The sequence below is a fragment of the Colletes gigas genome, unplaced genomic scaffold (genome assembly GCF_013123115.1).
Source record: "Colletes gigas isolate AHSC1104 unplaced genomic scaffold, ASM1312311v1 Colletes_gigas_Sc00013, whole genome shotgun sequence".
Classification (NCBI taxonomy): Eukaryota; Metazoa; Arthropoda; class Insecta; order Hymenoptera; family Colletidae; genus Colletes; species Colletes gigas.
In genome coordinates, this window is record NW_025106642.1 from 3,395,736 (window position 1) to 3,422,316 (window position 26,581).

Below are 26,581 nucleotides of genomic sequence, written 5' to 3' on the forward strand. Positions count from 1 at the left end.
TAGAAGTATCGCTTTTAGGCAACTTTTAAAAGAAAGAATTTTTATATAATTATAGACTGAGGGGTTTAAAATTATTCTTGCGTGGTCAGCCATATTTCAAGATAATACAGTATAATTTCCATGCAAATTGCACATATTTGATTAACTATAATTGGTCGTTTGAAATCACGAAAACTATTATTAATTTTATCAACAACGACACTGGCGTACATTTGACCTGCAAACGGGTGTGAAAAAAAAACATGCAAGATTGATTCTAAACACTCGATTTGTTGTTCATATTTGTGAAGATAACGTTCATAAGCGCCGAGTAGCAATAAAAGTAAGCAACATGTATTATCTTGAAATAAAATCTGAGTATTATTATTATTGTTATGTCTTTATTATGCAAATTGGAAGAAAGTGTACGTATCACACGAACGTATCCATATACATAATTGTGCAAAGGCAGGGTACTTGCCGATGGCTACTTGGAAACCTAATCTCAATGTTTAAGGCGTAATAGTAGCGTGTCTATTCATCACAATTTTAGCATTATTCTGAAAACTGCTTCGAGTAAAAGTTTAATAAGGAAGAAAGTTTTACACAGTGGGGAATTCCTTTTGACGAATGGAGAAATAACTTCTGCTTCTCCACTTTTATGTCTAATTTTTTAGATCTCATTCTAATCAGAAAACTCTCACGAATACGTTGATGGAGTTCGAAAAAAATAAAGATAAATTTCGTTGTTGATTTAATATACAGAGTGTCTTGTTTAAGTGAGCATAACAGGATATCTCAGAAGGAGTTGTAGTTATTAAAAAAGTTGTTTGTAGTACTAATTGTTTTCTTCTGGGTGGAATAATGAAGGAGATCTGAAGGTCAATCTAATTTTCTTAAATGGAATATTTTTTCTTCAGAAAGTAACAACACTGAGACAAATCCAAAGAGGTGTATTCCGAGTTCGATGAACGTGAATGATTATCCTATATTTATAAGGTCGGTCGAGTGCTTGCGAGAGGAACGGTCCCTCTGGCGGCGAGTACGGGAAGCGACGAACCCGGCGCTACGAACGACTAGAAATTGTTTTCTTTGTTCGTTGATCAAACTAGGAGTCCGAACGTCGCAGAAATCGATTCTTCGAGGTTGAAATGATTCGAGTTTCAGAAGGAAAGAGGAAATCGGTGACTATGATATCGAATCTCGCGTGATTCGATGCGCAACGAACGACACGTGTGACTCGGCTGGATGTTCCTGCGGGAGTGCAGTCCGCGAACGTTTCGTTGCACGCTCGTGTGCATCCGAGCGGGATAGGAAACGATTTCCAGGAGGTCTGGAGGCTATCAGAGGAGCGGCCAAGGACGCATTCGTGGCTCGCTGCGTTTCAACCCGTTACGCGCGAGTTCGTAATTTATAATCGCAACATTCGCGACGCGGCTAACGATACCGTCAAGTTCGATACGCGCGAATACAAATCGATCTGATAGCCAAGTATCGTTTAGTTGGAATCGAGTGACTCGTGAAAACACAGGGTCCTTCGAAAGAATAGGACGCGGGGACGAGTCATGCAAATTCTCCGTGCAAAAAGAACTCGAAATGTCATTTACCATTTTGCAATACGAGACTTGAAGTTTTTGCACTTAAGAACCATCTACATCTGAGTAAAAAAAATTTCTTCTAATAATTTAATAACTGCCTATTGCTAAATCCCGCCTTTTACACCGAGGATACATTGTTATTATTTTGTTTTTGCTGTGTTTTCTCTGTTATTACGATTATGTAATGAATGGAAAATAATTTTGGTCAATTTGTCGATCGACGGCTTCTTCTCTGGTTTCCATTATTTGATGAAGGACACACTAACGTCAATGATATTATTTAACAATTTATAGATATTTAAATTCATTTATAGTAAGTGTTTTAAAGACACGTTGTTCAAATCAACGCGTTAGAACTGTAAAAGATCATCTTACCAAAGAAATGACACTACAAATGTAGTGTTGTACGTAGAAAACTGTGAAGTGTTAAGAACTATTAATTTTATTGCGTCAAGGTAAACATTAATTCCGTTCGAAATATTTTGAAGGGAAGATCTTGAATATCATAACTATATTTGCTAGGAGCACAGTTGCCAAATTGACTAGGTGTTTGGTATCTTTTGCCATCGTTTTCTATCGCAAAAGCGACTATAAAATCGACGGGAAACGTGTCGATTGTGTATGTAGATACCTATTACCTTAATTGCTGGTCGCATATGTCCTTGCGGCACACCTGTATACACCTGTATTAAGCCGCTCGAACGAACGAACAGCACGTTTTGTGGTCGAAGCTTTATAAAAACGCCAATCTATCGCGCATTTCGCAGAATGAAAACTGACACGGCTATATAAACACAAAACTGGAATAACTTGTAATCTGAAGTTCTTGTAATCGAAAAGAAACGCGTTCTTTTATCCAACCCTGATGATCCATGAATTACCTTCCTTTTCAATTTTCTTTATGTAAATAATTAAAACATTCGCGTTAGACAAGTATTGGATTCGATAGAAAACTGTCATCTTCTTTCCTTCCACAGATGGTATTTATTAACAGAAACAGGTGATTGATTGTGCTTTGCTTTTATGTCACAATGCACATTTTTTTTCAAAAAAAAATTTCCAAAAAAGGAAAGGTGAGGGTAGCGTTTCGTTTTGAGTCTGACATGCGATGACAGGTCACGAAATATATATATATGCATGTAGGATTAGGTGATCAGTCGAGTACTTGCGAGAGAGCGTAGCCCTCTGTTGGCGAGCGCGGAAAGTGTCGCCACATTACTCTCAACTTTTCCATTATTTTTAGTTTCAACAAATAACGTCGTTAAATTATCAAAAAAAAAAAAGAAAAAACAGTATCCAAAATTGTGAAAATACAGCTACTAATAATTGAAATAAAATTGTGTCACCAATGGATAAATTAACAGAATACGTATGTGTGCTTTGTTTTAAACAAAATACACGTTGGTTTGAGTTAAAATAAAGTTCGTTCCAATTCTGTTCGTTCGTAAACGAGGAGCATGAACGAGGTGGTGAACATTCTAGCAACAACATAGCCTCGTTGTAAACGGACTGAACGATACCGACAATAAGGTCGCTAAAAACTAGAGATAGTAACGTAAACGCGCACGTCGAAAAACTGGTCGAAATATAGTTTAGAAGATAGTATACTATTATTGCTTTAATAATATTATACTTGCAGTACCATCCTCCAAAATATTATTACTAAAAATACATATTAACGTACAAGAATTCTGATTAAATTTTTGTATTATTGCATTTGTAAATTCTTTATTTATTAATTTCGTTCTACAAGCTTGCTATTATTTATTAAAAATTTTACGATTCTGAAAGAATTAGTTTGCATGGTTCCAAATAGACCCAGATGGTCCCAACAGTCCCCTGGAAGAGGGTTAAAATAATTTGATAGTTTTGAACTAACTCTGAACGAAGTAGTCAAAAATCCAGAATAAGTTTCCAAAGTCGGTTTTTGTGGGTATCGAGGTTCGAGCAGAAGTAGCTCGAAGCGGACTATCCTGTATCGTAATCGTTTTCCTTTTCCACTGTGCAATCATCTAGCGAGCGTGTCGGTAATTAGAGAAGACCACGCTAATTGGAGCGTACTCGAAAAGAGAAAGCATTTTAAAGAACACACGCAGGAGCACGTAGGTACTTCCGGCAGTCCGAGGATCCCGGGATCCTCGTTTGCAAACTTTTGCTCGGACATTACGTAAGCCCGTTAGGCTTTTCCGCGAACTCCAAAAGTGAAATTTTTCTGTTTACACTTTCCTCCAACTTCTTGTTTGTGCTTCGAATCGCTCGAAACCTTTCTATTATTATCGTTATCGCTATAATTGCACGGAATGTCTAACTTGAGTACCTTAAGTATTTAATTTATTTTTTATATAATGTATTATGGAAAAATAGTTTGGGAAAGAGAAACGTTATAGTAAACAAATAATTTTCTGGAGATTTATCATACTATTGTAGCCGATTAAAACAAATTCAAACTTATGTAATATGTTGACCAATGATTTTAAACTACAACATTCACGTATCAATTTACGTGTTTCGATAAAAATGGCCATGTATTTTATTTGAGAAAATACTCAAAATAATGTCTCTGTTCTCAATAATTTTTCAAATATAATAGATGAATTTATGAAAATTAATCGTAATTGTTTTGAACATATTCTGAAATAAAATAAGGACATACTGTATGCAAAGATCAATGATGTATCTAAGATTCTTCTATTGTAAACTACATTGCACCAGTCAAATAAACTTAATAAAATTTTTTAGACACTAAAATGTTTAATAACCAGAGTTCTGAACTTCGTAGTAAAATTCAATGGAACAAGTTACGTTGTTCTCATTCATCCTGCGACAGTAATATTAGGTTTCGTGAATCTATGTAGCCATATGATTACGGATCAGAAAGAAATGATTAAGAGTCGGAGGAAATTAATTCAAAGTGTCAGATACCCGCGAAACTGTTCACTTTCTCCGAAATGAATAATACGTGCGTCGCGTTGCGCATCCCCAGTGATCTTTATACCATTTTTAAGCGTGAAACGAGAGAAACGAACATTCAATAAAGCGTAATTTGTGGGCTGGCAAAGTGTTATTGGCAGCCCTGATCGTAAAATTGCGTCCGCTCCTCGGACAATAAGTACAGCGCAATTATCGAGCCACGAGGTTAATAGATTTTTAAGGTAACGTGGTTTACGAACCGTTCGTCAACGAAGATGACAGTGGCTTACCGCGCGTGTAAATCATCGGGACACCGGACGACGACGCGAGATTTACAGATCATAAGTCAGAGCCATTTTTTTTCCTTCTCTTCTTTTACGCGAAGACCGTGGAAAAATAGCGGTTAGCCGAGCGCGATAAAACATCGAGTTGTCAATTGAAATATGTATTCCCTCTGACGTCATCGCTGACTCGCGATACCGTTCGTTAATTATTCGAACGAGTGCCGGCAAAGACATGCATTCTAACAGGTTGCTGCACAAGTTCTGTTCATTAGTAAACATACAAATGCAATAAAACTTTTAACTTGTTAACTGCGAAGGACGAGACAACTTGTCATTTGTGGTCGACTATGTCGCGAGATTTTCTCGTTTCTTTGTTTACCATATTCCCCGTATTTCTATGTTTAATTTTATTATTGCGCTACTTCTAATAATATGTCACATTGGAATCTGTCGCAAGATAACACTCGACAAGATAAATGATGATTGATTTTTACTGAGAAATTACCCAATGTAAATTACTCCTGGCAAAAAAATTCTCGGCCAAAACGAAATTACTTTGAAACATAAAATTAGATGAGTTTGATCTGTAATAGAGACAAAATAAATAACTAACTCTTCTTTATTTTTGGACCGAAATTCTGGAAAAATAGTATTCGTCATTGTAAATTTACAACCTAAATAACCATTATTTTTTTAATTATTTATATTACCTAATATTTTCTAACGTTTATTTTCACACTTTTACTGGTTCAATTTCTTCTCATTATAATCTTATTACTTCCTGTAGCTCAATTTATTTTGCGATTTTTTTTATGAATTTCTTTCATATTTTTTGCCATTACAAGGAAATTATTCTTTATCCCATTAGGTTGAACGATCGAGGAATCATTGTAAAAAATTTATAATATTCGTTACACGTATGGTGTTTATTATTATTTAGAATTTAGATAGGATTTAGTAGTTCGTTCCTATAGGGTTGGACTTATAAATTCGATCGCTAGTTAGACCTTGATCACGGACTTCAGTTTCACTTCGTATTGAATCAATCGTCCGAAATAGCCGAGTATCGGACTACCAAGGCTACAGGAAACCATCTCCAAACAAATGTGATTGTTTATTCGCAGCTAGCGGAGTGGCTCCGTTATTGTTTCTTATTTCTCTAATGTTTTTTTTTCTTTTTAAACTCATGTGCACAATACACCTGTCGATCCCTATCGATTGTTGCTCGTTTACAAACTGAGGAGAATATTACAGAAATAAAAAGGTAAAGAAAACATTTTTTATCATTTAAGTTATTTGTAACTTAAATTCTAGTGACTATGTAACTCTTTCCAGTAAAAGAGATTGGGATTCTCTAATCACAAACATTTTATTACTTTTTTTTGTAGTTTCGGTTGGAATTTATTTAAACAAAATGCTATTATTACGACTCTTTTGTTGAATTTTATTAAAGTTTCATATATGTAGAGTATTGTGTTAAAAGAATTTTTGGCATTTGAATAATTGACACTAAATGTGCTTCTAAAACGTCTTAATTAACCCAGACCTAACCCAGAACTAGTGTTAGACAAGCACTTTCCCGTTTATTTTTAAAATACACTTTGATAGGCTACATAAGAAGTAACTGTGAAAATAATAAACTTTCATTGCATGGTTTGTGTTGAAACAAGAGCGTTTAGACTACGTGGAGAAATTATAAACGCATTTTTCTCGAAACCATGTTTTCTGACTTGGCACGCAACAAAGCTTTGCTTCTTAATATCGAAGATTGCTTGAAACTGCTAAATTTAAAGCTGAGATTTTTCAACGAGGAAGACAAATTTTTATCATCAGAAGGTGGCCATTTTCTTATTTTTTAATAAGAAATAGCATGCACAGACTTAAAATTAATCGAACGAATAGTTTTGAAAATCTGCTACTAGCTAACAAGATCCTAGCAAATGTAACACTGCAATTTCCTATTTTTAACTAACATAACATGTATGAAAATGAAGTTAAAATGTTGATTATGAATTTAAGAAATCTTTGTCCCCCAAAACGAAGGGCGAGCGTTCCTTTTAAACAATTCTTTTCCGGTTGGAAAATTCATATTTTCACGTCTTTATTTTCGAAGAATCAAGATGAAAGAATCACTGGCAGAGCACTAACGCGAAGTGACACCATGAATCGAATCGACGCGTGAAAAATTACGAAAGTGTAACGTTGGTAAAAGAGGCAAGAACAAAATATTCGCGATTAAAAGTTACGACAAAAATCCGTGGAGGGTAATTGATATGTAACGCAGATAAACTGGCAAATGAACGGAAATCGTGGTTGTTCGTTAATAAAAGCATTTTCAATTCCCTTTCACTGGCTAATCTCGAACCAGCCGTTGGTTTTTCCACGGGTGCACAATGCTCGCGATACGGGAACGCAACTGCGTGAGACTGTTAATGGTAATTGTATTCGGCGACTCGAAATATTGCCTATCAAGTTGAAATTTCACCGACGAGCGAAATTAGAAACGTTGCTCGCGATTTCGCGCGAATTTCTTGAGGTTAACGGCCTAAGACGAAGAGGAGAAGAAGAAAAAGAAATGTAAATAAAATTCTTCGACGTTTGGACCGTTCGGAGTTACAAGTAACGTATGTATAACAAGTGGAAACTGTTTGGAATCGGTAGATATTTTCTAACGAAATCGTTGAGCAGCTTCGAACGATAGAAAGATGAATAAAACTGTGAAACGAACAATGTAATTTCAATTAAAAATTAATGACATTTCACGGGTGCAATACCCTGCAAACTACATGGCGATAATATAAAAATATGTTAAGGATATAGTTTATATTATACAATTTTATTTTTTATTTTGAATCAATGTTATCAGGTCACTTTGTAAATATTTGCTATTTTTTTCTTTAAGTAACTTTAAGTAAAAAAATTCTAATTGTCCACAAAGTGTTCATAAAAAATGTCAGTGTAAAAAATTTGTCGAAAGTTTCGAATTCACGAATGTGACCAAAACGGAAATTAGTTTTGAAAATGATGAAACATTTGTATTCGTTGTTCGTGAATGAAATTTGCCTAGATTCGGTGGAACTTGGTCCGAATAGACACTCCGTGACGATGAATCTGTACAACACTCGAATCGAACATGAACCGTGCGTGTGAAATCGCGTCGGAGAGGAAAAATCATCTCGTCGTCGTGTCTTTGTCTGTCTGAACGTCGTGTGCCTACCGCGAGACGACGAGCGACGAATCGTTTCGATTTTTCTGTCGTTTCTGCGGCGGTTGTGACTCACTCGAGCCAGGTAAAACGCTCGCGTGTTGTCGATTACGTAAAGAAATATCTCGGTGGGGGGAGACCGTGATATGACAAAGAGAAGAGGAGAGGAGAGGACTGGACAGGGAACATAGTAATTAGAGACACGGTCTCGGTGCAACGAAAGAGCAGAGCTGAGAACTGGTTCTACCGTTAACGGAAATCGTCTCCGGCCAGATTCAGAACCAGCTACCCCGCAACAAATGCCCTTTACGGTGCTTCCGGTTTTGTAACGCGGCCTCACCGACCAGGAACTCGGTCAACTCGATCGGAGACCAGCGTTCGTGATCGATTCCCGGTCGAGTCTTTCAAAAACGGTCCACGAACGATGGTTCTTCCGCTGCTTATAGCGAACGTCTTCTGTGTTCACGATAGACGAGAAAAACAATGGGAAAGTTATTACAAACGAGTCTAAAACTATCTTTTGTTCATTGGAAAATATTCTGAAAGGTCCTGTATGAATTTTTTGTTCTTTGGAAAATGCCAAAAGTGGGCATTTGTTAACAATTTCAATATATCGAGCAAGTCACAATGACTTGTACGAATGAATAAAATGAAAAGCCTATATTTACATACAGACTATATTCCTTCGCGTTTTGATCTATTACCAAACGAAAATATACATGTAACAAAATTAGCTACATTCTGCGTACCTGCAGCTGTAAATATATCGCAGATTATACGTAGTACCCATTTCTAAGATTTTAATAGTATTAGTAAATTAGTAATTTCCATTCGATGGAAGATAAAACGCTCTTGAAAACAAATTTCCTTTCAAGTCGATACCGTAATTAATTCCAGAGAAAACAATTTCCAAAAAAAATGGCATAATAATTATGCAAACACCCCGTATAATTTTCAATTAAATAAACAATTTATGATCCAGTTTTATCGCACATCGGTCGTATAATCAATAGAAATTGTTAAAACTGTTTTGGGTATATAGGGTCAAAGTAAATTTCAAAATAAACATAGAAGATAGTAAAAATTATAGTAGCTGCTATAGTCATTGGATAGGGGATGAAATGCCCTTTAAAATGAGCGTTTGTACGAGTCGATAGCTTTATTAGTTCCGGAGATATGGCGATTTTAGTTTCACATCGATGCGGTGGCTAGTTACGGAGATATAAGGGTCCGAAGTTGTTTGTTTACTACGGCCTTGTCAAGGTCGTTGATCGCACGTGCTCGTAGTAAATAGTAAACACTACGTCACTCGGTCACTCGGTCAGTGGGTCAACGTGCGAGAAGGAGGTCCGACCGCGTTAGACGAAGACAGAGATAGTCAAATTAAAAAAAATTACCATTTACATAAATTGCGATATCTCGAAAACGGAAAGTCCGATCGACAAAAACCAAAAACCATTTTAAAGGGGAAGGTTCACCGCTCCTAACGATCGCTCATTTATGCAAAAAGCACGAGTAGTTTCAGAGCAACGCGCGCCTAAACTTTTAGTATTTTTAATACGCGTTGTTAGACTGTTTTAAGACAGTGGACACTGAAAATTCCTTTTTTTCGTCTTCGCTATACATAGGAATTTTGTCCAGTTTTTTACAAAAAAATATAAATCATTCAACCGGTCAGATGACCATGATAGGCAAGACGTTCTCATAAAACAAACAATAAGAATAGAAGTGAATATTCTAAAATTCATTGCACCGTATACTATAAGAAAGTCGTGAAGTTAAATGGTGTTAAAATAACATTGTGTGATAGAAATTCTAGACAAAATTCCAAAAACGGTAATTTGTCCGATAGTGGTAGGTTTAATGTTGATCGAAGTAGAAGAATGTTTAGTCTCATAAGACTGTCACTCGTCTAAAAGACTCGTGCACTCTTTATCTTATCTCATGAAGCCTAAACAATCTCCAAATTATTTCCAATTCGTTGACGCATTATATAAACAAACTAGAGATAATTCCAAAAGACCTACATATCCCGCAAAACGGAATACAATTAAACATAGCAGAAATTAAAGAAGTCACATAAGATCGTAAGAAGAGATGGAGAAACGATCTATCCTAACATTCATTCACTTCATTCCGTCCCATTCATTTATTCGTCAAGAATCAGTCGGTCAGTGTCAAGTATTCATTCGTCAAAGCTCAGTCGTCGAGTCATAGAAGATCCATCTACTAAGAAGAAGATCATTAATCTATCGAGGACGAGAAAACGTCTGCTCGGAAGAGGGAACCAGCAGGACGAGTAACCATTTCCTAGGAGTAATAGAAGAAGAAATTCTTTTATTCGGAGTTAGCCTATACAATTAGAATAAAAAGATTAGTCATTCAGACTACAATTTTATTATAGAAAGTTAAATAAAACTCATGGGACTGAAAACTGGGAAATGATTGCTTTAGAATATCATAATCGCATTGTACTCTTTTTCTGTAGCCTCCTGTGATATTTAGAAACACTTAGAATCCATCAGGATTAGAATTACAGATAATTTTAGTTTTCTTATTTTTATTTCATAGATAGTTTTAGTTTTCTTTTAAATTTCATATATATTTAGTTTCTTTATGTTTATTAATTTTATCTTTGTTGAATACTATGATTTAGTTTAATGAATAACTTGATTTCTTTAAGAATAAAAGTGTATTACCATCGCCCTAGGGTAAGGGACAATTGCAACACCTTCTCTGTTTTCCATTTTTTTACCAATAACTTGAATATTACTTGGCATACAATAAAGTAACCGTAAGTGAATACTATCAGATAATTAGGTAACATTTTCATACAACAATTATTGTATTCCAAATTCAAAGTATTACTATTGACCTCAGTCTCCCCTACACCCAGTTCTACCATCCAACACGGAATTCTTATTATTTGTTAGATCATCAAAATATCCAATTCTGCGTCCAGGTTAAGATCTAGCTAGACTCCTGAGGTTTTTCTCAGCTTTCACCCACGTCTTTTTAATGGTCCTCAGCTATCCGTTCGTTCGATCAGATTTTTTTTTGTTCAATCTTGTCGTTTCCCTAGCTATCGTTACTCCTCTCCATTTTCCGCTTCGCTTCTCCTCCGATTTCACACTCAGTCTCTCCTTCGTTCGTTTCTGTTCCCTCTCTTCGTACCGTCTACCGCCTCTTCCCCGTGTTCCAGTCGGCGATGCCGCCACGCAACGTGAGATTAGTTCCGCAGAGCTGGCGACGACGAGTAGCCTTGAACCAAATTGCGGGTTGTCGTTGTTTAGTTGTTTAGCTGGCGTGCGCGGAGAAACCCGGCGTATTCCGTATGGCTGCCGGACTTTTAGAACGTCCGTCCCGGAACGCGTTCGCTTTTCATCGAGAACGTTACGAGATTTTCCGTCAAGAGACTCTCGCTTCTTCGGCTCGTTGCTTATCAGACACCGGTATATTACTGGCTTTTTAAAATACTAGTTCTGGCTCTGCTACGCCATTATCGGAATGCTCAATCGTCTCGATGATCGACGATGATGGAGGTTCTACTGTGTTAGAAATAAAAGAAGCGCATCGAACCGTGAACAACCGGGCCATTTTGAAACATTTTAGAAATTGCAAGATTTCTAAGCCATGACAGAACCACCCCCGTGTTTCATAGTTAGTATAATGTTGATTTAATCGCTCTTTCTCCTTACTATATGGAGAATAGAACTCTAACAGCATAAAGTAATACCATTATCTGTGAAACGATCAAGAAAACGAGTAATTTCGTTTCGTTTTTGAAACAAGAACTCTCGTTAGCAGTGGCTAATGCGTTAAAATCGAAAATTCCAGTCGTTCGGAGCGTGAAATACGTGTGAAAATTACTCGAACGCCATTTATTGAACCACTCTGTACATTGTTGGTATTCACCGTCCCTTGCATCCACTTTATCTCGCAATATTGATGCTCCGAGCGGCCAGAAAATTTACCATACGTTCTCGTTCGGCCTTAGAATACGCGATGACATGCTCCCTCCCCGTCCCGGTGCGCCGCTTTGCACCTTTTTCTTGGACGGTGTTGAAAGCCGCGGCCATCAGAGATTGCTTCGTGGAAGAAAAGAAAAAAAGGAGCCGCGGCTGACCGTCGCTGGCCTTGGAGATGTTCCTCCAAAAATAGTGAGCCAACCCGGCACCGATACGACCACCTCGGCTTCTTCTTCTCTTTCCTCTCATTTCGCCGCGTTCCTTCCGCGTTTTTTGTTCCACGAAAACCGCGTTAATTGTTCGCGATAGGCCGTGACCGTGCCATTTTGAATGAACGTTGTTCGATCTGCGTTCATCCTTGAGCGTTCCGCGGTTCGATTTTCGCACGCGTTTCGATCCGAGGCGTCAAGTAGCATGATCGTTACTGTGCAAGATTATCATCCCTAAAAATATGCACCACCTTCGTCGAGATATCGAATCGTATAGAAATACGCTTAGTTTAGGTGAATTGGACTATTGGAAAATAAGTTCCAACTAAAAAAAAAAATGATACGAGTCATCGATCCACTGTAACGAGATAATAGTAGCATTTTTTCTACGAAACCCCTCAGATCTCGAAAATGAATAATCAGAGGTGAAATTTAGAAATTACATTATGATTGGCTTATTAGATAAATTAGAAAAAGAATAATACTAGATAACCACTATTCAAACTGGAAGAATAAGCTATGCAACAGTGGAAGTTTTATCTAAATTGGTTTAGTAGTTCTCCAATGTAATCTAAATGAACTAATTTACATAGTAGTGTAGGTAATAAATAAAATGTGATTAGTAGATACATTTACTTACAAACCCTATAGTTACGAAATTCACGAAGGAACTGATCTAGTTCCTAGAAATTATGTGAATTTTACGTCACAATTTGCATCTATAAAATTTATGGACACTCTATTTTAGAAAACATTGTCGCTGATACTTTGTTGGTAATAAGTATGAAATTTGTATGGTTTCCAGGGAAACAAGGCAAGGATGGACCGGAAGAGAAGAAGGACGCTGATGGAGAGCTCTGGGGCAACGTGGAAGCGCAAGCCGCCTTCCTCGGCCCAAACCTTTGGGACAAAACTCTGCCCTATGATGCCGACCTGAAGGTATTGAACCATGTATGTACAAAAACGCGAACACGGTAAGCCCATAAACCCGGCTGAATATGAATCCCAATCGCGTGGATCTAAAATATAAACCAGACAATTGATAAACAACCAAAGAAGAACGTTCATCGTGATTTCTGTTAATGACAATTAGTCAAGAAGACCACTTTTATTCTTTGTCGCGGAACAGAGATGGTAGCTTCGGTTGAACTTTGACAAAACTGAAACGTTGTTAATTCTATTTTACATAGGTTCTAAACGTCGAACGTTTTTTATAGAACAAATTTTATAATATCGTAATAATACGACGCGTAAAAATTGTCATCGAATATACGAAAAATTAGAAAAAAATTGAAACGATCTGAATGCCTGTTTGTGAATTCTTGTGTCAGGAGTGTATGGTTGAACAAACTGGACGCCTGAGTGTAAAATCTGGCAGAGATAAAATACATCTCATACTATGAATACGATATGAATGTGATTGTCATACACCACCATACTAGTCGAGTGTAAATAGTAAACAAAACTCCATCAGAAATTTTCAATTGTGTTTCATGGTCAAGATGAAACTATTCGTGAGAGAAGTCGTCAAAGGAACTTGTACAAAGTCGAGGTACCAGTGTTTAAATAAAAAAAGTCTGAGATCTCTATAAACGCATTCTTCTAAGGTTCCAAGTCGAATAAGGTTTTAAAATTCAGACCAATCGTAAAAGGATCACGGTTGAAGGCAAACGAACTTTAAAAATGCTTGAGAGCTCCAAAGGATAAGCGACGCGACTGTCGCTTTACGTCGATCACCGAAATTGAAATAGGAACCAAAACGAAACGATGGTTGTCTGTTACAGTACGTGGATCTCGACGAGTTTCTCTCCGAGAACGGCATTCCTGTGGATGGTGCAGCTGGTGGCGGACAGGGGACGATGCAGAGCGGGCAACTGCACAAGATCAACAACACCGAAGCACCAGGACACCAGGGACCAGCCGGTCTTCACTTGGAACCGGTCACCAAACGTGAGAGATCACCCTCGCCGAGCGAATGTTGCTCCCCCGACACGATGAACCCTCCCTCACCCGCGGATTCCAGTGAGTATACATTACTTTAGTTTCCCTCTACTCCACTATTCCCAAAATACCACTACCAATTAAAGTTCATTAAAGGTAATGTTCCCCACCAATTCCTGGAACTGCATCGACAAGGTGAACGTTATAAGCCTTTTCATTAAACGTTCATACGTAAGACTAATGATACTTCTTCGAAAATGTGTAAATTATGTTTATAAATAAGGAAGAAGGAATACACGAGACTCGGATATTGAACGTGCTAAAAAGATACGAAGCAATTACAAGGGTTGACGTTATTAACAAGTCAACCTTCACTGTTTTAAAGTTAAGCTACCGGAATTATGCAATTTGTAAAGAGAAACTATATATTAGGTTGTTCGGGAAGTTCATTTGACAATTCTGAAGAATCTTGTGCGTGAAAATTCACAGGTGACTATCAGAGAATTCGTCAGCACTATGTAGAAGGCCGTTTCCACTGTGCATGGAACGTATGCTAAGATATGTAGCTGGGACAAGATCACTTGGCTTGAAATACATAAACAATGTATCAAGCAATAAATTGACGAGAAATAAAAAGATTGTTCTCTTGAAAAATGTCTTCAGCTGAATTCGAATCTGTAAGACCGTACTATTAAATATCTCCTGAATTGTTGACCGAGGCAATAATATTTGTTGTACTTGGCGTGGTCTGAATGAGACACGAGGGATCTCATCGTGATCGCGGAATCGGCCACGTGCAACGACTATGATCTATTCGAAGTTTTCGCGTCATCGTATTGAATTAGACTAACATCGACATTGTCGATTGATTATTCCTTCTCCGCGCGACAGATTCCGAGGACTCGTCACGAATACAATATGGCTTTCTTGTAGCGCTCTCGATGGCCTCATCGGGGCGAGATTTCGATCCACGTACCCGAGCCTTCTCCGACGAGGAGCTCAAACCACAACCGATGATCAAGAAATCACGGAAACAGGTGAGTTTAATCTCGTCTCGTCTTCTTACATGGACCATTCCATGCTAAATCAATGGCTTGATGTCAGAAATTTTAATGTTATCAAAATATCTAGTTTGTATAAAATTAGGATTGGAGGTAAAGTTTAATTCTCGTAATACCAAAGGAAAGTGGTACGTTGTGTCCACCATGTTATTATTTTGATCATTCCCGCTAAAATAATTACTCAAATGTTCTGAAAAAATTAGATATTCTCTCAACGCGTGGAAACTAAACGCTCCATAATTTCAATATCATCAAAATTCTCAAGATCGAGGTATCATCGAAGAGATCGATTTATCGTGGAATGGTCCATACTCGCTCGTCGTACGATCGAAAAGAGGCTGGTTACTTTTGTAACAAGATCAGCTAAGAGTACATGGTATCCAAAAATAAAGCAATAAACCCTCGAAGCAATTTTCCATAACATGGTTAATACCTTGTATGAACATATAATACTTTAAAAATATTATACAAAAATGTAGTCAAAACAAGCATATTTTATTTTCGATAAAATTTTTCCATTGGAATGAGTTTATAGAAAAAATTACATACTGTATGTAGTATGTATCTATTTTGGCAGTTCGATCGTGTAATTCTACCATGTATAAAATGACTTTTCGATCGCACGAAATTTCGCGAACATTAAGCTTGAAATCTTGAGCTCGGACATGTTTTGAATCTGATCTAGGACGTCTAATCTAATTTTTAGTCTTATCTCATTTCTGATCTAAGTTCTAATTACCTTCCGTTTCCTATGACCCACTGCCGTGGCCACAGTTTGTTCCGGATGACCTGAAGGATGACAAATACTGGGCGCGTCGTAGGAAGAATAACATGGCAGCGAAACGATCACGGGACGCACGCCGCATGAAGGAGAACCAGATCGCTCTCAGGGCCGGCTTCCTCGAGAAAGAAGTAAATCTTCCCACGCCTCTTAAATTATCGAACACATTAGAACAAAACTCTAGATCGTTTCATCCTATCGGCGAAGCTATCACGACGAAAAAATGCTTTCTATGCTCGAGAATCACTTTTGATGTAAAAGTTTAAACAAATCGGTGTAGCGATTCTCGAAGGAATATTGTCACCAGTTCTAACAACATTGTCTCGAAAAAACGCGTTTAATGTTTTTCATTATATCTGCGATCCTCTGGTGGATGCTCCGTTCTTCAAATCTGCATAACTGAAGCAATTTTGTTTTTTGATGTTTAACAACGATCCTATAGTATAATCGTTTTCACAAGCTAAATACATAGTATAATAGGTATACGTTGCATTGTTTACGAAGGTGGTAGAGGAACTCGAACGAAACAGAAAATGTTTTATTCATTTTGCTTCTTTCTACAGTTTAGCTCTTATAAACATTTAAATGTGTAAGATTTTTGTACAAAATAACATAACTTGGGCATACAGATGTTTCACCCTAAAGTAGCCATAGTAGTTAATTGTTTGCAATAACCCAGTAGCCAAAAGAGTAGCAATTCTTCGCAGAATCGAAATCTGCTACAATCATTTGTTAGACGTCCCTGAGAAAAATTAACGGAATAGCTAAACATCTGGTTCAGCGTTTGCTTTTACAAACAGCTCTTCTTTCGTTACACTTGACTACTCCGCGAACGACCTCTTCCTTGCTGTTACTAAAAACTCAAGGGTACTCTAAACAGATACCGTTACATCGAACAGCTTAAATCTTCAGGAACCTTGTTTCAGTGTACTTATAATATTCACAAAAAGTGTAATTCTAATAATTTATAATGAATTGCAATGCTATTAAATGTAAGTTGTTACTTATGTAAGAGTTCCTCTACCATCTCTATCACTCTGTGTAATTCGAGTTGTGGACAGTTAAAAACAAACGGACCAAAATCCATTCTACTCCAATTCGATCAGATCATGTTCATTGTTTCACATCGTAACATAGTAAAATTTCACCAAATTGAAACGTAACTTGCTTGTTTCTCAGAACATGGGCCTACGGCAGGAGTTGGACCGGTTAAAGAACGAGAACATGCTGCTGCGCGACGAGCTGAGCAAATACACGGACGTCTAACAGCGCGGCGGCGAAGCAAGGCAACAGCTCGTACCGGTGTTAAAAAAGACGCAGAAACGAGCGTTTGTTGCGTCGGCTCCTCCCACAGTTATAGTCGCAGCACTTAGGTATCGCCAGTCCGGAAGGGAAAGAAGGAAAAACGGAGCGCGCCGAATCACAAGACCATCCTCGACAATTGAACAGAGCCCACTTTCCTAGGGGATCCCGAAGATATCCTTCTAGAAGTTCTGCTATTCATCGATTCTCTCTCTCTCTCACACACAGACACATTCTTCTTTTACTCCTCATCCCCGCCCATCCTCCCGAGAAGAAAATCTTTCCATACCCCCGCCCAACTCTTCACCTCCCCTCCCTTCCCCTCCCAAAGTGTACATAGTTATATGTATAGTTAGATTATATGTATACGTGCATACATACACGGCCGTGTGTATGTCCTGTCTGTAAGTGTGAGTATATGCGCGTGTGTACAACCGCCTGTACACCTGCGTCCACGTGCACACGTGTATGTCTCTGTGATTATATACGAAGGATATCGTTTGCTACACAGTATCCACATATATATCTATATATATATGTGTGTGTGTGTATGTATGTACATACATATATTACACATGTACGTATGTACATAGAAGCCTACGCGTATACACGCGAGGTCGCAGACTTGGATGTCAGTGTGCGTGCCAGAACGATGTGCACCATGGTACCAGTGTTCTTCGTGAGACTATTAGGGGGCTTTTTTTCATCGATAATATTAATAAGGAGACGGACGGACAAACGTGTCTGTTTTTCACTAGCGGAGGTAGAAAGGGTACAGTGTGATCTACCCAAGACGGGTGTCTCGAGAGTACCGAGCACTGGCACGCACACGCGAAACGGCTCGTAAGCCGGGCTGGAGCTGATTAGAGTAATAAGCGAAAACTGTATGAACATAAGCACAGACAGGCGCGAGCGTAAACGATCGCCTCGTTGGAAAAAGCGGCCGCTTAGCCACGCGCTGGCTCTCGAGCTTCTGTTTGTTTCTTGTACAATACGGCCCCGCATCAGATCGTGGATAGATTCTTAGTCTAACGTTTCCTCGTTGCTTCCTCGACCTTCCTCGTTCTTCCTCCAGTCTAGTTCCCCGTTCAAAGGATTCCTGGGGTGACATCTATACAAAAGGATTTCTAGACGGTACCTATACAGATCTCACAGTGGCCTATACGAGGGATTTATAGAGAGACCTGTACAGATCTCTACAGTGGTCTCTAAAATAACAGATATAGAGGATCTCCGGAGTGACCCATAGAGGACCTGTAGAACGTTCTATACAGGAGATCTTTATGGATACCTAAACAGGAATCTCTACAACAATCTCTAGAATTATTCACATGGAAGATGTCTGAGCGATCTATACAGGAAATCTCTAACAGAACCTATACAAGAGATCCTTACAGTGGCCTATGCGGAGTATCTCTAGAATTACCTGTACAGGGGATTTTTGGGACACCTATATACACGGGATCTCCAAGGCGACCTATACAGTGCGTTTAGAAGATTTTTTAACGACCCTACGACGTCACAGTGAATCAACTACAGTAACGAGCATTATTTTGCCACGACGTGGTTCTGTAATCGACATGCACACATTGAAGGATAATCTAACATTTTGTAGACCGATAAAGGAATTACCAGTTCTTTGATCGCATAAGATACCCGTACCCTGATTTGGTTTCTGAAATAGTGTAAATTATTGTTCAGTCGTCCTTGTACAGACGTAAACGTTGTAAACGCAGAAAGATGCGAAAGGCAACAGAAATTGCGGTAAAGGATTCATTCTAGTCGAATTGTACCATTTTGTCGCACGAGATTGTTTCTTCGGAGATGGGGGAAGAAAAAAAAAAGAATGCACCCGGTACTGAAGGAAGATAGAGGAGGGTAGAGCGTCCGAATCGGCGGTTTATAAAGAACTAAAATTACGAACGAAGAATACTTGGGAGAACGACGCTTTCTTGCGCACGGACTAGGTCCTAGTTCTCTAAGAAACGTTAATTACTGTAGCGTATCCCACGTGGTGATGGTACACAAGTGATTCTAGTTGTTTTTATCGTAAGGTAGATCAAGTGCTTCTTTTTTCCATACATAACATTTTATCTCTTCTTTTATGTTCATTTCGGCGCTCGATTGTATGCTATTCAATCGCTCGAAGCAGCTCGAGTGCGGGGAAAGCGTTGCGACGCGTCTCTTATTATCGTTTTGTCGCGCTTCGATAGTCGACAGATCGTCGAACAATGGATATTTAATCTTTTCTTTTGTAAATACTTTAAGGTGAATCGTACTATTAATTTTCTTGGAATTCAAGGTATCGTTGTATAATGTTTGTTGCTAGTTTAATAGCATAAGATTTGTAAAACGTGAAAATTATTAGAGAACAATTTGAATTTGTTCCACGGATATGCAAATTTTTTAACGAGGACAAAGTGCTTTTTTTAAACGAATTGAACCGTAACCTCCATTGTTGAAGGTATCACGACGATAGGGTTATACAACAATTGGAAAAAATTCTACACCAAGAGGGCTACCTTTAGGCAACATTAAATGTATCTCTATTCGTAGCTGCTTCCTCGTGTCTCATGAAATTTAATATATCATTACAAGTGAAAAAAGAAATCATGAGCGAAGCTCACTCATGCGCCTTTCATGGATAATACATGCGACTAATATTTTACATACTGTTGATGCGTTAAATAAGCGATTCTGCTCGTTGCAACGCTCAGTGACAATAATCGAGTATAATTATACATATATATACATATATGTTTTTTAGCACTTTTTGCGACATAAAATCGACACTGAGAGAACGTTCCCAATAGGAGAGTCTTTTACATTATGCTTGTTACCAATTGTTTATATTGTCGATTATTATCTTACAAGTTTATTCGGTTGCTTGATCTGTAACTCCACGAATTCTCGAAGAGCTTCTACTATTATATCGTATTTAATACGTTATATATGTATATACATACACATATATATATGTATATTTGTAGATAAACACAAAGAAATTAATTTTTGTAGGAAGCCTTGTCGATTTGTTTTTATATGAAAATCATTCTAGTTGAAAAATAAGTATCGTATCGTTCAACCGAGACTTTAGCATTTGTCCAAATCCAACAAGTGTCCATACTAATTTCTTTACTTTTGTGACCACGGGTCAGGGAGCTCCGTAGAATCGATTATGTTTTACATTTATAAATTTTAGTCGGATAGAAATCCGTGTTACTATCGCGTCGACGTTATGGACATTGTTTTACACATTGTTATTGTATACATATATGTTCTATTTTTTTTTCTGCCAAGATTTTATGCATGTTGTATAATGTGAAATTTTTGTAGTTGATAGTGTACGCGGGCGGATCTCGTGTCGCAGTAAAATCACGCGAATGATTTTTAAGTTCAGCCAAACGGATTCGATATCTAAAAGCGACTTGAGAATTCCTTCGTACGTATACCATTACTTGGCCGCGAAATAATGAAAGGCGGAAGTAATAATTGTTATCTGTGCGTAACCAACAAGTCGAACAGCCGTGCGTATGAATTCGATTCATGAATGTTGCAGAATAGCGCATTGTAAACCCCCGCGTGTAGTACGTGACAAACAAAAAGTGAGATTATAAGAGCCCGACAAACGAAAGCAACACGATATCAGGAGCGTCGCGCGACATTTACGGTATATCGGCTCTCATCGTTCAAATTTAATTGTTACGCGACAAACACGCCGTTTTTTTAATGTCATGCAGCCTAACTAAAATATTAAGGGAACTCATCGAATCGTAAAAGAAAATTATATCAACGGGCTATTTAAGCGCGTCCGGCCCCATGGCCGGGCGTACAACGGACAGAAATTTCCCCACACAAAACGAGAAAGAAACCTTTTGTATCTCCGCGTCGTAAACCTCGAGCGTATAGAAATTGCAAAAGAAAAACAGAAAACAAGAAAAAAAAAAAAATAAAGAAATATAGCAGGCATTCTGATTGTTTCTCGATTGCTGCGATAGCTGACAAAACAGTCGTCCGATTTGTAAAACCGAGAGAAAAAGAGACACTCGTTCACGTTTCTCGAAGATCGATATTTCTAAGTACCTTCTAGTACAAGTTGCTATTAATTAAATACGTCGTAGCTTTCTAAGTGGCCGGTCTTGGATGTTGGTACGATTTAATAACGCGACAAACGAATAAGCGCAATAGCATGGTCGATGATACAAATAAAAGTACACGTGCGCGCGCGCGCGCGCGTACACACAGTCCGAGATTAGTGAAACCATTATGGAAATCGTAGAGAATTAGAAACATGGTAGACGTAACCGACAGCTTTGCTCCAGTTAGAATTAACGACGATGATAAAAGCGAGGGAAAAATTAGAGGTAAAAGAAAAAAATACAAAAAAAGAAAAGGAAGAGTTTAGATGACGTCGCCGCGTCCGTAATGACACGCCATCCGATCCATTGAAACGAAAAACATTGAAACGAACACGTGAGAATTAAAATACGACCACCAACGTCAAAGTGTATCACATTTCGAGAAATATATGTATTTGTTATTGTTTTCATTGATTTATGTTGTTGTACCTGATCCTGGATCCCTTGAATATCTCGAGCTTTCAGAAATCCGATGAAACGGTTTGCATTTTGTTTCAAATTGAAATTACATAAATTTTTGTATTTTTTAACGGAATGTAATTTGATTTATTATTAACGCGAAGCTATCCATTCGTCATACAATGACTGATTCAGTAAAATCATTGGGTCACTGAACGCGACAAGGGATATTACTACGCAATACCGTTGAAAATGTTGCAACAAACAATAAAACAATAACGGAGAGAAATTTGAATTGCGACGCGTACGGATTTTCTATTTCTTACGTGCCGACGCTAGATGGCTATAGCATTTGTCGGTCCGTGACAATCGTTTCATATGTAGTATTCGTTTTGTGTTGTAAGGAGGCGTTTCGAAGGAGCTGAGTCTATTTTCATAATCACGAATAAATAACAATTGAATCTCGATCGTCGACAGCGATTGTCATAGTAGTAGAGTGCATACTAGTTCGCAATTATAGGTACAAAGAAGGTTTTACATCTTGACAAATGCCGAATACATCCGCTATAGCTCATTTACCATTAAAGGTAAATATTATCGAAATACTTATACGTCTTTTGTCTTTTGTCTCTTGGTAATCGACATTTTTACTATGCGAAAATTATTCTGTTCGCCTTTCGAAATGTTATTCGATGCATGTTATTATTGTTATTGTTTCCTTTTACATTTTTACCGCTTTTGCCTCGCACGTCCGCATATACTGCGCCCAATTATGAAAACAGTTGTCAGATAATCCCGGTGTCGTTCTATTGACGCAGTATATATTTCGTTTGAAATAAGATACAATTATGTAAGGGTATATGGCAATGAAATAATTCCATAACTTGCTTGACAAGTTTCTTATACTATCGAAATGGGTTATGCATTACCGTCATTATATTTTCGGGAAACCACGTCCCAGAACACAATACACTGACTTTGTATTTTGTGATCATGTTTCATGATCCCTTCGAACTTTTTCAGGTGATATTTGCTATTCATTTAGTGCTAATAACATGGTAAGAATAAACTTTATACTCTATTATGTATTAATCTATAATGTACTACTACTTAATAATAGAGTACTATATTCAGATATTCTCTATAGTACTTAATTATTAAAAAATCAATTTTTAGGGGTATTCAGGGGAATTGGTGTCCAAAATCAGTAATGTTTTACAATTTTTTATTCTTTATCTGCTTATTATGGGCTATTCATAATATAGAATCAGACGAACCATTGCAATTCGTAAGTAGCTGACATTAATTTCCTGTGTAATATTTTATTGAAATCTATGTATAATACTGTTGATCGTTTTAGGCCTTTTTCATAAATGTAGTTTCTATATTTTTCGACATAATAACATTATCAGTTTACTTTCCAACAACATGTAAGTTAGCACTGATTTCAAAATTAAGTTCAGAGTAATCTAAATGCATGGAATTACATTGCTCTGATTAACCTCCCGATACGGAAAATGTATTCATCTGATTGCACAAACTTACAGCTTCGTCTGAGAAGTTTAGCGCAGGGATTATGATTATAAACATGATTGTCCGTATCCTCACAAGCGTATATCTTGTACGAATAGGTCAAGCAAGAGGTGGATGTTTAGCAACAATGTTTGCTTCAAGATCAGCGATGGGTCAGTAACACATTGGATTCAGTTCCTTGTTTTATAGGCCTGCATTGCTTCCGCAAGGTTTTTTGCTCTAAATGGGTACAGTAGACTTTTTGTAAAATAAGTGCAACATACGTTAATTTGAACAATTTGCATGAGTAACTGTTATGTTTGAATTATTTTAAAGCTTGCTAGTGTGTTTGTAAGCATTTTGTGTACGAGTACTGTGATGCATGTGTTGTGTCGTTTATCTTGTATATACAACTTATGGAGCCAAGGAGCTGAAAACATATGTTTACTAGTTGTTTTTTTATTTTAGACTTTGGTCGAGAAGATTACGAAGACATATCTCACCCGATCCCACAAAATTCTGACTTTGCTGGAATTTAAGAATAAAACATATTTTCAAAATTCTATGTATCGAAAATCACGCGATATTGTGTCACATCTATGTTAGCTCATAAGATGTTCGTTCACACATAGTTTTCGATATTCAAATCTATTTTTTGGAATCGAAATTCCGTACTTAAAGAGCTCTTAACAACGATAATACTCAGTATGAATGAGCAAGTGAACAAGGCAAAAAGAGGTGATTATTTTTTTCGAAGGAATCGTTTTCTTTCATTTTGTACCAGAGCAATAACAAGAAGCATCGAAACACGGCCTGCTGTTTCAGCTATCGTTATCTGTCCATAAGTTTATGACAAATTGTATGATAATAACACACAAAGAAATATTGTATTATTGTAAAAATTATATCTTAGTTATACATTTCATACATCGAACCTACGGAAATTTATTCTGTATGACTGTTTGTATTTATAACTTGTGAATAAAAATCTTAACAGCGGAATGACGAGACTTCAATGTCTAACGTTATTATTTAAGGTGTTCGAGCGTAAACTGACCCGAACGTTCCTGTGATTAATAACGATCGAATGCAACACGGGCCCCCCCCCCCCCAAGGCCGGGGGCACACGAGCGTCGAAACGACGTCTGCTTTTATGCCCTACCTTGTCTTACAATTGAAAAGACATAGGAACGTCGATTTTATCTGTCTTCGTTGTTTTCAATTGCAAGACAAGGAAGAACATAGAAACGCACGTCGCTTCGACGCTTGTGCACCCCGGCCTAAGATGGTGAAAATTGAACGAGAAGTAAGTTTTCTTCCGTGGTAAAATTAATAAAATGTTTTACATTTTTAAAGAACATAAGTTTACAGTACACGTTTGTAGAATATATTCTTTGAAATGTTTATAAATAATGAATGAAAATATAAAACTTACATATAATGTCTCTTGGAAATATGTTCAGCCGTTTAGGTGCAATCCTGTTCACAGACGTACATACGTATTTAGGGATCTGGTCATTACGTTTCGCTCCTGGTCTGATCACACGTTGCTCGCATGCAGATGTTTATATTTCCTTTGCTTCCCTTTATAGATCGGAAAGCGAAAAGAATGACGGATTTTAAAAACCTGATGTGTAGCCCATATCACACTGTTCAGACACTTGATCTGCGTACTTTCAAAATGTCAAATTTTTGTTTTACGTTCGTAGAATATTTGAATTTCCGAAGTGTTCCAATACGGACAAATTTTATAAGTATGCAGTCTTAGTTGGACTAGGTTAGCTCAAACACGTATCGTAATTGATTCGAGTGGCGAATCGCTACTTAGTATTAAACGGTTTAATGTATAAAAAAGTGTCTGGATCAGTACAATCGAACTTTCGTAATTACGAGAAATAGACAAACAGCGCCACCGCGCGGCACTGGGCAGTGTTATCAAAAATGTTGAGATTTTACTAGAAATTGAAGAACTAAATAAAACAAAGTGTGTTTGGGTTAGAAAAGGAATAAGTAGAAGAAATTTATTGGAAGCTTTAGGTGGTCTTCTGAAAGTTCTAGAATTAAGATAGTACAAAATACTTTAGTATGCTCAGAAGGTTGAAAAATTCTTTGAATTTATTGTTGAACAAAAATAAGTCGCGAATTCCATGCAATGACATTTTTAATACTAATAAACTTAACCAAAGAAATAGGTTGATAGATTTAGTTAGCTACATACTAGTGAATGGTGGGGAATGATTACTCGACCACAGTGTTACCAGACGGCAGATCGGTGTCATGAGGAAACTGCACCTCCGCTTACATACACTAATGCACAGCCATGTGTACGTGTGCTCCGGCGCTTCAGCAGCTTCGGGGAGTCGAGAAAGAAGGCGAATGTGAATCTTTCCGTTTCACATTTGAAACAACTGGAATCCTACTTTACGTCAACCGGCATACGATTTCGATTCTCGATTTCCCAAGCATTTCTTCCTTTCTGATCTATGTGAGTACATATAAGGAAAGTATAATGAAAAAAAAATTTATTTCCAAAAAAGAGTCGAATGTTTTACATTTTAATAGAATTAAAAAATTGTAAAAGAATTATAAATTCATCTTAGACCAGGAAAATCCAACGAAATGGATTTCGAGTGAATTTAACTATTTGAGCAACTTGTTTTATTCAATTACCAGACTTGCCTAAATCTGTTTTCAGTTGAAGTAAGAAAGAGCAAGATTCAAAGCAGCCGCGTAGCGATGGTGGCGCGATTCGTTGGAGGGCAGATGGCGCCACTATTGGACTATAAGAGCCGCGTCGGTGAGGCGGCGTGGTTCAGTAGTGTGCGTGACCGTTCCGGGAGGAGGGTGGCTCCACGCGCGGCCGCACCGCGAAACCGTGCCCACTCGTCTCAACCACGGACATCCACTCGTTTTCTCGTCTCGTGAAAACATGGCGGCCAGCGACGATGAGCCGATGCATCTCTACGAGGTCTTTCAAAACTGCTTCAATAAGATCGCCAACAAGCAGCCCGGTGAGTGCCGTCAGCCATGAAACAGTCCCTTCCCCGAGCCAGGGTCACCTAAATCTTGTGCTGTGCGTGCGCGTCGTGTGAAAAATAGAGCGACACAGAGTGTCTCTTGTGTCTAGTGCTACTCGTTGCAAAGAAGCACCGTGCATTAAATCACGCGAGCATCGCTCTGGTGTGTTCCCTGTGTCAACAAGTACATACTGCAAGGGTTAAGCAGAGGTCTGGGTGTTGTGCGTCGGTCGATCGAGCCCTCGATTTTCTCGAGAATCGCGCCGGACGTATCTC

At 37.9% G+C, this 26,581-nt stretch overlaps 3 protein-coding genes across 8 annotated transcripts in view; all 3 read left to right on the top strand.

The window, feature by feature from the left end:
• Positions 1 to 21,791, top strand: part of LOC122399338 (thyrotroph embryonic factor-like) — a 106,110-nt gene extending 84,319 nt beyond the window's left edge. For 2 of the 5 annotated variants that reach the window (XM_043399956.1, XM_043399958.1), the window contains 5 exons: positions 12,959 to 13,104; positions 13,938 to 14,175; positions 15,028 to 15,131; positions 15,930 to 16,067; positions 17,116 to 21,791. In XM_043399956.1, the coding sequence (XP_043255891.1) occupies positions 12,959 to 13,104; positions 13,938 to 14,175; positions 15,028 to 15,131; positions 15,930 to 16,067; positions 17,116 to 17,202 (713 nt within the window). In that variant the 3' untranslated portion in view covers positions 17,203 to 21,791. Of the gene's footprint in view, positions 1 to 12,958; positions 13,105 to 13,937; positions 14,176 to 15,027; positions 15,132 to 15,917; positions 16,068 to 17,115 lie in introns of all 5 variants that reach the window. The other 3 variants (XM_043399957.1, XM_043399959.1, XM_043399960.1) reach the window with 3 other exon arrangements.
• Positions 21,792 to 21,952: 161 nt separating this feature from the next.
• Positions 21,953 to 24,284, top strand: LOC122399352 (type-1 angiotensin II receptor-associated protein). Of its 2 annotated transcripts, none has more exons than XR_006259261.1 (6): positions 21,953 to 22,363; positions 22,800 to 22,834; positions 22,953 to 23,064; positions 23,137 to 23,206; positions 23,324 to 23,536; positions 23,757 to 24,284. XR_006259261.1 is itself a non-coding variant. In XM_043399989.1 (6 exons), exons 1-6 carry the CDS (start codon positions 22,325 to 22,327, stop codon positions 23,825 to 23,827), a joined length of 465 nt encoding a protein of 154 aa, XP_043255924.1. In that variant the 5' UTR covers positions 21,963 to 22,324; the 3' UTR covers positions 23,828 to 24,284. The 2 variants fall into 2 exon arrangements, 1 of the variants encoding a protein (XP_043255924.1); XM_043399989.1 differs by having other exon boundaries at positions 21,963 to 22,363; positions 23,324 to 23,461.
• A 1,839-nt stretch (positions 24,285 to 26,123) lies between these two features.
• Positions 26,124 to 26,581, top strand: part of LOC122399353 (protein daughterless-like) — a 52,923-nt gene continuing 52,465 nt past the window's right edge. Inside the window, exon 1 of the mRNA XM_043399990.1 lies at positions 26,124 to 26,299. Within this exon, the coding sequence (XP_043255925.1) occupies positions 26,218 to 26,299 (82 nt within the window). The 5' untranslated portion in view covers positions 26,124 to 26,217. The remainder of the gene's footprint in view (positions 26,300 to 26,581) is intronic.

Excerpts from the sequence above, each read along its gene's own strand:
- LOC122399352 (XM_043399989.1), top strand. The coding sequence starts at position 22,325 with ATGCCGAATACATCCGCTATAGCTCATTTACCATTAAAG. Across the intron at positions 22,835-22,952 it reads CATTTAGTGCTAATAACATG|GGGTATTCAGGGGAATTGGT; the intron begins GTAAGAATAAAC and ends ATCAATTTTTAG. Across the intron at positions 23,065-23,136 it reads CAGACGAACCATTGCAATTC|GCCTTTTTCATAAATGTAGT; the intron begins GTAAGTAGCTGA and ends TGATCGTTTTAG.